The sequence below is a fragment of the Hibiscus syriacus genome, unplaced genomic scaffold (genome assembly GCF_006381635.1).
Source record: "Hibiscus syriacus cultivar Baekdansim isolate YM2019G1 unplaced genomic scaffold, ASM638163v2 tig00111096_pilon, whole genome shotgun sequence".
In the NCBI taxonomy this organism is placed as follows: Eukaryota; Viridiplantae; Streptophyta; class Magnoliopsida; order Malvales; family Malvaceae; genus Hibiscus; species Hibiscus syriacus.
Genome location: NW_024062981.1, coordinates 994,191 through 1,006,009, shown reverse-complemented (window position 1 = coordinate 1,006,009; position 11,819 = coordinate 994,191). Strand labels below are relative to the sequence as shown.

Genomic DNA, 11,819 nt, shown 5'->3' with positions numbered 1-11,819 from the left:
TTAAGTTTCCTCTAATTACTATTATTTCAGAACCCTTTACATTTTTTAAAAACAATAATTTCTTGTGATAATTTACCCCAAACTATGATGAGAAAATAACAATTATTCATTAAAACAACTTATTCATGCATTTCACTCTTAACGGTTAATTGTCACTTTACTAGTTGTTGTTATTCTTTACACACTTACTTATATAATCCTACTCCAGCTACTATAATCTTGAAACTCTTTAATTCTTTCAGATAAACAACTATTCTTATTCGAACTCATTATAAATCGTTTCAAATAATAACATAATTATTATCTTATTCACTAAGAACTTAGTTTTTTTTTAACTTTTAGCGACAATCTACTTACCTATAGGAACTCTAGAATCATCGATAAATTCAATACTTTCAGGATCCTCAACAATCTCAACTTCTCTTGTAATCCTTTTAAGCCTTCTAATAGATTCCTCATATTCAGTTACCTCATCAAACGTTGGGGCATTTCTTCCACAAAATTGGAAAAAATCCCTTAGAGCTCCAACCTGTCTAGGGCTATATACTAAAGTCCTCTTGGGTCTTTTTGGATCAATTTCAATCTCAATCTTCTTTTAGTATTATCAACTTTCTTACTCTTACTCTTAATTTTCTGACATCTAACACATACATTTCAAAAACATTTACGTTAGTAAGGAGCATCACAAATACAATCATCGAACCATACCAGTATAGTAATTTTAACATCATACTGACATGTATATATTTCAAACATAACATAAGCTCGGTTTAGGCCGAGAATCGACTAGACATGTTGCTCTGATACCACTAAATGTAACACCTTATCCCATATATGTCTCATAATACGAGCTAAAGATGTCACATCAATTCAATAGATATTTGTTGAGCTTAAATGCTTAAAAATTGTATTTCGGTTTAAAATATTATTTTTATCATTTAAAAATCTTTTTACTTTAGTATGTATAGTCATAACATAATAATTTATCGTTTTAAACAAAGCTGATTTTATGCAGCAATTAGGCAGTTCCATGTTGTTTCATATTTATATACAATTGCCTAATGTTGCTTGGTTTATTTAAAAACATTTATAATATTCATTCATAAATATGATTATAACTGAAATTAATCAAACATTAAAATTGTTCTAAATTACTATTTCAGACCCTTTTTTAATATAAATATGATAAAGCAACCCAACGGATATAATGTACATGCCATTAATAAGTCAAAGTTAGGATGTCTTACTGATATTGTCGGTAGGTTTGATTTCCACAAGATGTTGGCACGCTCCTTACTTCACGTTCTTTTCTTTACTCAAACCTACACATGAAAATCATCACGTGCTAAGTAAAACTTAGTGAGACAGTAACACAGCTAAAATAAGATAAAACATAAGATTTCAAAAAACATTATAAATATAAATCTGAAATTAAAATAAAAGTATTAAAACTTTCAAACCAGGCTATTCATGTTGTTTTCCTCTTGAAAACATGAAAATCATCATCTCATGATTTTATCAAAAATCATGTAAATCAACATTAAATATCATAAACAACTCATGTTCTTTTCATTCAAACATATATCAGAACTTTCATTTCAATTCCACATTCCTTTCTTACATATTCTCTCATAACTTTCACATTTTCTGTTATAGCCCAATGCATATGTAAGAGAATGCAAGATACTTGAGTTAGACAAGTGTGCAGGATAAGCGCTTCAGTGCTTTCATCACAATCTGAACAATATAAGCACACACAGTGCTGTCACATTGGAATCATAATCTGCACACAAAATACAATCATATCTAAAAAATATACTAGTATACCCAACGATAACACCACAGTATATCATAATCACTCCACCTCATGTCACGCGAATTGTACCTACGACTCTCAATGCAATATACAATGGGCTATATTTTAAGTTCATGTCATTTGTAATTCAACGTTTCCAATCAATAGCATTTTTCAATATCATTCGCATAAAAATCATAATTTGGATAAATCATACGCTAAACATTCATTCAAACATTATATAAATGATTTGTATTTAAAATAGAAAAAATACTTTAAAATAATACGAGGTTAACTTATCACAAGTCGTCCTCAATCAAATTAATCAAATAAACTACTGCACTCATTTTACACTTTTCTTATAAATCAAAATATAAGCCTTACCAAGGCTTAATCCTTTGCTTTAAATTGCTTTAATTACACAATTTATTAAAATTTCATATTCTAGCAATTTACACTTCCCTCAAAGAAATATTATTCTATATTAATCTACATGCTAAACAATTATTCCATTTGTACCACTGAAAACTAAACTCAAAAAAAATCTAACCCTATAAGGCACTCCATCTAGTTCCACTTGTACAATTTATACCAAATTTTCAAAGTTGACTGACAGAAGTTGTTTTGGGCATAATCTGCTGCCATGTTTTCTTACCTATCACCGATTAAAAATCCATATCTTTTTGTATACTATTCAAAATCAGTTACCATTTGTTCTAAACGAAACTAGAATGATATACAAATCCAATGGTATAAGATTCATCCTTCACTTATTCTTGTACAATTTCTAGTAATTTTCTAAACTTACTATATATAACATAATTTCTAGGCAGATTTCATCAATTTGCATCCTTAATTTATTCCCTAATTCTATTAGCTTACCAATTGAACATGTAAGTTTGAATCATACTTCACATACACTAAGAGTCACTTTTTAACGTAACTCTGCCACTGGCTCATCGCAAGCTAATGTTTGTTCGATAACATAAATACAAATTAAATGTACTCACCTTTGCCTCGCTACCGAACATTCTTCACAATATTTTTCTCGATCCCACACTTTTCCTTCCCTTTCAAACTACTTTGATCACTAGATTGACTATGGTCTGACGACATTATATAATAATATAAAATATTCAAACTATATGTTAGTATCGAACTAACATAATCTAAACGAAATTATAAAATTCGATAGAAATAAATTATTTCCAGCCATGAATATTTATTTCCTCTATCAACCCTTCAATTTTTGCCAATTACACCATAAGCCATAAATTATAAATTCTTTTTAGAATTCATATTATCTTTCCCATTTAATTCATAATGGCTCTTCACCATTATGATCATTTTACATTAATCACATAAAATTTCCAGCACCTTACTAAAATTTTCAAATCAACACATAAACATTCAAAAGCTTACAATTTCATCCTAAACTTTCTTAGATTTTTCAATTTCAACCACACAACTTGATAAACTTGCAATTAAATCTCAACTTAATAATTAAACCCAAAAATCAGCATACTAAATATAATTTCCACCGTTGCAATAATTACCCAAATGATACTTCCACATTCAATAAACTTGAAATCAAGTCCCTATAATATTGATACTTTTCGAATTCCACCCTCAAGCTTTACCAAACTTGAAAATTAGTCTCAATCAACTTTCTTACTTAAAATTCCAACATTTCTAATATTAAAATTCAGCATTAACACTCCATTTATCACATTTATGCAATAATGTCCCACAATTCCCAAAACTTGTATATTAGCCTTTTTACTAACTCAAGCTTCTAAATGGATCCAAATTGATTTCCAAAATACATAGAACACTTCTACTATCATTTCAAGACCATAGGAAATTTTTCAATATTTTTCCCCTAATTTCCCCTTATGACCGAATATAACAAGTCTTTTAGGACTTGATTTTTATTTCATTTCAAGCATGAATTTAACTTCCTTAGATTAAATTCATGCTATTCTAACCATAACATCATCAAATTAAATCAAAATCCCAACATTTCCAAAAAAACCCTAATTAGGCCAAAAAGTATACAAACATGTACACATCAAATTAATCATCATACATATTTTAGAATTAATCTCCAGCCTTAAAAACATCAAAATATCTTCTTCAATTTTTCAAATTCCAAAAATCCTACAGAAACCCTAATTCTCAATCTCAACACACAAGCATCTTCACCATGAAATATTGGTGCCAAATGATAGAGAATTTCATGTAGATTAATTCTCTATTTCACAACTTAGTCCAAAAATCAACCATGTAAGCTTTAAAATAAAAATAAAAACCTTACCTTGGTGCTTGGTGGTTTCGACCTTAGAGAGAAAAAGAGCTGAAAATGTTGTTTTTCCCGTATCCTTAACACTTGGCATTAATATAATATAATTGAATGTAATATTCAATTAATGAGAAATTACAAAAACACCATTATGAAACTTGAAAATTATCAAATTCCATTGTATTATCTTCCATTAAAATATTCCTTGGTCAAAGATGAACAAACTTGACTTTGACTTTTCACTTTGGCCATGTAATTTTTGAAAATTGCATTTATAGTCAATAAATTTCCATTGTTCAACCAAATCTAAAAAATTACACCATTTTAAGCCAAATTGTTTTGGTCTAAAATATGGAAATAATATTCCAACAATTTCCTAACATCCTTCAAATTTTCATAAAATTCTGTTTCTGTCTGATTATCCGATTTCAATACCGAACTTTTTCGCTTTATAGCTTTTAACACAAATCTCGTACCGAAAATCTAATTCCCATGAAAATCCTTGTTTTAGGCCAAACTGTTCATTTATAGGCCAAAATATATAACTTTTTAAAATTACATTTTTGGTCTCTAAACTTTTCAAAGTTTACACTTTAGTTACAAAAACTTACATTTTAGTCACTAGTCAAAATTTAGGGTATTTCATGCTTCAAGCATGGTTTACATTCTTTTGCTCTAACATGTTATCCTTATGGGATTTCAATTCAAATTTAGAGCATTTTCATCTGGTATATGAGACTTGATTAATCTCACTAGGTTAGTAAATACTTATTACAGTTGTAATGAATTATCTTATAGACTTCTGTTCACATCACTATGCATGAAGATCTAAATAAAATGATAATTCATTTATATTTTCATTCTATTGATTCTTCTCTCTCCCTATCAAAAAAATTATTGAATCTCATAACATTCAATAAAGTGAGACTCATACTCAACACACACACACACACATTTCTAATCTACTTCAAATATCAATTTTTTTTACATTTATGGTGGATCAATATAAACATATAAAATACAACTAAAAAAATTATAATTGGAAATATATGGCTTCTGACTATAAGCCAATCATATGGGGAAGTATAACTTATTGGCTTGATGCGTAGTAGTTCTATATGTGAATTCCCATATAGATACTAGAACTTTTGTTCTCATAGTTTAGCTATTAAAAGGAGGTAATAAATAAAAATTTTGCTAAACTGCTTATTCATAAACAATAGGCTTTGTAACAGTTATTTCAACTGATATACAATATACTCTTTAAAAGCCTGGAATATAAACTCACTAAGTTTAGTAAGACGAACAATCTTGATTACATAATCTAAAATATTTATCTTTTTAATGAAGTAAATAATCTCACAAATTATAGGTTGTGAGTTGGTAACATATATGGATTTATCTCGTAGATGCATCTATTGAAATCATATAAAAATCACTTTGTGAATAAATGAGCCCATATTTCAATAAGATATACAAGACATTCAATCTCAACTTTAACTAGTGAAGTTCTAAATTCCTTTTGAGCTCATGAACTTCAAGTTCTTTGGATTTATGCAAATCTCAATAATCTTCGTATCATTATTGATTGGGATGGTGTAACCAATCATGTCAACTAATTAAATTTTCTTTTCAAACTTGTAAACTTCTAGTTTACCATAACATGTGATTCAATTTCATTCAAGTTTTGTAAACTTCTGATTTACTGTAACATATGTAGTCGGAGACTAGAAGTTAGACAATTTTAAGATACAAATTTCCTCAAAACTGAAAAGAACATTATAGGTCATAAAATCACTCATTCGAATAGGAATTCATTTAGCTCTTCTGGAGCTTTCAATAAATTGTTTACTAAAAATATTAATATTGATTCACTATGAGAAATATGACAAATAAAAATAAACTATGGTAAGTGTACCTGGAGGTTGTTAACAATGTCGTCATCATTATGGTTGTTCTTGCATATACTATCATAAACTTTAAAACAACCTTCCTTTCATGGTAAAGTCATAACCACAAGTAAAATATCATATATAAGATAATAAAATTGAATGGTTAATCTTGATGCTTTATCATTTGTTGTTAATCTCAAGAACTATCATAAAAGATAGTAACAATATTCAATCATTATCGTTCAAATAAAAAAATAATTTTTAAATATTTCATTCTAGTTCATCTCTCTAGCGAATGCCTTTTCTTTAGTGGAAAAAGATTAAAGATTAATTTCGTATGTATGCTATGCGTTCTATATATTACCATTTGATGCCCTTGTGAAATATCTGAAAAAAATCCCAACAGATATGAGATATACAATTTATAAACGCTAGTAAGTCGATGAGTCAATCAACAAGACCCGAAAATTCCTTCTACCCAGAATTTGCTCTTATATAATTGAATTAAAATAAATTTCATCATAACCAACAACCAATAGGTCTAGTGGGATGAGGTACTAGATCCCTTAATCAAGATCAGGATTTTGAATCTTGACGTTTGCGAATAGAGCAAACTGGGTTGAGAAGGTATCGTCCTCTCCTCTACGGTACCCGATCTGGATTATTTGGTCAATAAATCCGGATACCAACAATTAATTCAAAAAAATCATCATTAAAGGCTAGGTAGCGTAAATAATTTGTATAGATCATCTCTAAGTATTAGTTTAGAAATATAGATATCATGTAGAATAACATATTTTTTTTAGGTAACTCGAATTATACTTAAAAATGCCACTATAAACATTTTGGAATATGGAAAATTTGAATATTTTATAGGCTTAAATTGAATAATCTATACCAAATAGCTTCATACACGGCTTGTGACATCAAAACTAATAATCATTTAACCAAAATACAATAAATGCCACTGTGACACTTACTATTCAAATAGATGCACTTTTCATGATTGAGATCTGCCATTCTCAACTTCATTATCAAAAACCAATATTCTTTTAATAATTATAATATTATTAAATATCAATATAAAATTTAATTAAACGTAAAGACCATGAAATAATACATCTTTTAGCCATCGATCCAAACCATCAAATCATGATGAGTGTGCAACTTAACATATAAAATACTAAATGATAATAACACAAGAACGGATTCTTTTATTTATTGGAATCATAAAATAATGTATAAAAAATGTCAAAAACCATCATTACTTTGTCAAAAATATGTCAAAATAATGTATAAAATAATTCTTTCTACGAATATGTCAAAACCATCCATATAAACTAAAACAGTAAAAGTTCGATAAAGACACATGAACTTTGTTCTCTTTAAAAACATACATCAACTAAATGCAAAATCAACAGAAACTTCATTACAATCAGTAGTTGAAAAGGATATTACTTAGTATTGATTGAATAACACCTCTTTTTTCAAGTTTAAGCATTAACCGAGTGAATCCTCACTTTTTTTTCTCTTTATCGATGAATAGATGTACAAATTTATAATAAGAAAAAAGATTGGTCACATAGTTGGAATCCAAATCATATAGCTAACAATAATTAAGATTATAATTGAACAACGAAACCATCATTTTATACCTAACATTAACTTCTGATGCTTCTTGTCCAGCCTGTGGATATCATGAGGAATTCGTTATTGCATATCTTACGTGATTGCCCTTCAATGAGCAATCTTTGGATAGTTCTTCCCGATTGCATTCCTAACAATTTTTTTCAGTCTTCCTCTCCGGACCCGGATTTTGCAAGGGATTTCCTCCAATCGACTGTGCTCTCTATCTCAAGGCTCTTGGTGTCAATTGTTTACTTCGATCATTTGGCAGAGTTGGAAAAGAAGAAACGCCTTCGTGTTCTCCAATGTCAAGATGGATGTTCACCCCCTGCAAAGTCTTTTCTGGGCTAAGACACGTAAGTTCGAATTCTCCTACTATGGTGGAGCTGATCACATGGCATCCCCCGATAATTGGTTGGGTTTGTATTAATACGGATGCTGCCGTCTCGCTAAATTCTAGGTTTGGTTCCATGGGAAGTTGTATACGCGATCATAAAGGTCAATACATTCTATCTTTCACAAAGAAGCTGGGTATTGTAATTGTACTCAATGATGAGTTATGGAGTATTTCAGAAGGTTTACACCTTGCTTGGGATCGAGGCTACCGCAGAGTCATTATTCAAAGCGACAATGCCGAATGTATAACTATAAAGCTCCTCTCCCCACCTTCAGCCAACAACCCTTTCAGCACTGTTAAACCCATCGCTTCGCTTTACGCCCAAGATTGATCGATTCATTTCAAGCTCATCCGGCAAGAAGCACAATATGGCTACTGGTTTTCTGGCCAAACTAGACACACCTCTGCCGAGCTACAGCAGGATTTTTAAAACACCTCCCCCTGGACTGTCTGACATACTGCAAGGGGATCTCTTCGGCCCTCCTTTTGTTCGTTTGAATAGATCTTTCATGTAATGGCTATGGCCTCACTCTAATGATCAAATCCCCATTATTTCCTTCATAATTAATGATCAAATCTAGAATTAATTAGTGCATAAAATATAAATGATTTAGATTATAATGCAAGTGTGAAACAAAAATAAATAACCACGAAAATAAGAAAAAGAGAGCAATGATAAATGGATGACGTAACTCGAAATTGGTAGAAATAAAATTTGATCTTTAACTAAAATTCTCTGAGCAAGCCCGTGCTGATAACGTGTTATAAAATAATTTAAACGAAAAAATAAGAACATTAAGAATAAGAGATATAAAAATAAAGGGAGAGACTTATATTATTATCTCAATATGAGTTATATACAATGCTTTCTCTGGACTCCATATTTATAAGTATACGGAATAGATGTCATATACAACTCTAACTCTAATGGATATTAAAGTTCTAATAATAAAGTATATCAAAATCCCATCTTATAGGTAAAAATAAATATTCACATAAATAAATATTTATAACATAACTAAACAATAATAATTTATTGTTTTCTTAAAACTATAAGAGTGCATAAATTAGTTAAGTAAAATAAAATCAGAGAAAAGTCAAAACCAGAGCAATAATCCAGACGGATAAATTATTTAATCTAATAGAATAAACTTAAATTCAGTTTGAGATTTACTATATTTATTACAATGGAGGGTGAACTCGTCACGCGGAGGTGAGGAGTTCCAAAATATTCTTTATTGGAACTTCTCATCCTCACGTGACAGTTTTAAATTATTGTAGCAATTGTCATATATTGTTAATAAATTTATGGACCACTCTATAAATCCAAATAATTATTCCGTTTGGATTATTAGGTTAATACTACCTCATAAAAGTAGCATTAAAAACTCAACTAAGAATATTAAAAAGATGATGAATAAAAATAATTATTTTTGTAACTTTAAAATTAGAATTATTGCATTCGTTTGTTATATTGTATTCTCACATTCGTTTGATTTGGAAATATAATATAATTATTTGTTATTATCTACTTTTCTTATTGCTCTGTATCTATTATATTTATAATAAGATATTAATACAACTAATTTAGAAGTAATAATTCGTTTACATTAAAAAATAGAAATTTTATTCATGATTTTTCACTCTGTTTAGATGACTAGTTAATTTGTAATTAACTAAATAGTGATGAATTAAGATGTTCCATTTTAGTTTTTTTAAGATCGATGAAAGATTTGATTTCAGTATGGATCTAGTTTCTTGTTCTTGATCCTGGGATCGATCGTTGTATAAGCACGAACAAATTTCTATATTTTCAGTTAGGATCGTTGTATGGATTAAGAGTGGTTGCTTAAGTAGTTTATATTAAGAAAAAGGAAATGAAATGAAGTTCCAAATTACAATTACAAACGATATGGAATATTTCCCATAAACGCCATGCATGTAATTTGTAAGCGTAAAATGGGGCATGAATGAAGCTTCCACACAAGCACAGCCCAGGTGTCGACTAATACATATTAGAGATGACAGGATTTATTAGTGAAAACCCTAAAAGAAACTTCATTGGACTCTTGAGAATCCGGAGATTCCTTCATGAAATTTTAGATACATTTAAATGAAGTCTGGAAATTAAATCTTACAGATAAAATATATTGGACCTTGAGAATATATGCTGTGCCGGGTATCTCATCCAAACCGTAGATAACTTGGTCCTGTTGCATGGCTCAATTATCATCTCTCTCCACCATTTTTTTTACTGTTTATGCTTGCTGTGAGAACTTAATCCCTGCAGAAGATGCGTCACTTATAACGAAAGGAAAAAGAGATGGTAAAAAACAAACCACGGGAAAATTAATAACAAGGAGAATGGATTGTATCAGGGATCGAAGATGATCACCATTTCAACTACGTGGGAGAAAAAAGAAGCGAAAATCTAGGTATCTTGCAAAATGCAGCCGAGGGGCTTGCCTCTATTCGTGACACCGATAACAGGTGAAGCTGTCACATGATCTGATCCATCCTTGGACGACGAAGGAGGTTTAGATCACGCTGGCAGCTTCAACTGCTAGCGGGTGCACGTGAATCATCAAACTGGTGAGTATTATGATGAGTGATGGAATTATAAGGATAGGGTTGGGTAGAGTAGATATATAAAGAGGGGAATTGAGTGGTTTAGGTGATTTGCTTTGCCTTTGATGATTTAGACATGAGAATCAAAAGAAACGGCAATGGATTGGGTGGGTATTGGGGAGTGATTCCAGAGTGAGACAAAATGAATATTATGATGGCCGCTCCAATACCATTCGGACACAGCTTATGACAAGTCCTTAAATTACATGAGATGTTATACGTAAGAAAGCTCGATCCTGTTTTGTTTCTAATCCGTGTCGATTAGTTATTAAAGGGAAGGTTTAACAGACATAAAATTTTGATTAATCATAAAGCACTGATTTGAAAGAGCCCTAATCAATGAAGATGGGGAATGTACAATGATTTTGATACCCTGTTTTGATGCTGTAGGTAGGTTTATGCACAAGGAACCAATAAAGACGTGCCAGAGTTGGTTCCCCGTTTTAAAGCTATCGCAACAGAATTTATTACATTCCAAAGGAAAAAGTTCCTTCCAATTTGGCTGCAGTGGGGTGTGCACAAATCATGAACCCCTGTTTCACAACTTGAGTTTTTTTCCCCATTTCATTTCTGTAAAAAAAAAATCATAAAAAGTGTATACTATTGCTTATACGTGTCTTTAATTGTACTATGCACCTAGAAATTACTAGATAGATGTCGGAATCGTCTTCCGATTGGGCCCGGAATTGGGCCTCGACTTGAAGAAGTGAGTTGGGAGTCGCCACCGATCATTTATTTAAAATAAATGGGTTGATCGGATACCTTATTTCTTACCTGATCTGCGTCTTACCAAAGATGTGTCGGATTCGGGAGTCGGTTACAGTCAAGGAAGGGTTAGCATCTTTGAACTGCCCTTTCGATACTAATTAATTTGTCGGTTGTCTTAATTGCGAAAATTTGAAATTTAGAAAAAAAAATTGATTCAAATTACTTACATTTGATTAGTTGAAAAGTATCCTGAAAGGACATTGCGACATTGCGTCCATGGCAAGAGAATTTGCCTCCTCTTTCAGGACAGCAACGGGATTGTGGATCAAACGAGAGAGCATCACACACATAGCCCTTATCATCATATAATAAATATCTTCCTTGAACTGTTGTTCTGCAAATGCGCCTATCTAGAAAGCCGATCTCCTTCCTGGATTTGAATTTCGACGTTCTCGTCATGGATTTTGCACA

The 11,819-nt window shown here is 30.7% G+C and overlaps 1 protein-coding gene across 1 annotated transcript; it reads left to right on the top strand.

Moving 5' to 3' along the window:
• The first annotated feature begins 7,687 nt into the window (after nt 1-7,687).
• Nucleotides 7,688-8,343, top strand: LOC120152954. Its single transcript, XM_039165016.1, has 2 exons — nt 7,688-7,950; nt 8,076-8,343. Exons 1-2 carry the CDS (start codon nt 7,688-7,690, stop codon nt 8,341-8,343), a joined length of 531 nt encoding a protein of 176 aa, XP_039020947.1.
• The last annotated feature ends 3,476 nt before the right edge of the window (nt 8,344-11,819 follow it).

Bases quoted from the DNA above. Each gene is read 5' to 3' on its own strand.
- LOC120152954 (XM_039165016.1), top strand. From the start codon at position 7,688: ATGAGGAATTCGTTATTGCATATCTTACGTGATTGCCCTTCAATGAGC. The intron at 7,951-8,075 runs GTCTTTTCTGGG...GCTAAATTCTAG, and splicing joins GGATGTTCACCCCCTGCAAA to GTTTGGTTCCATGGGAAGTT.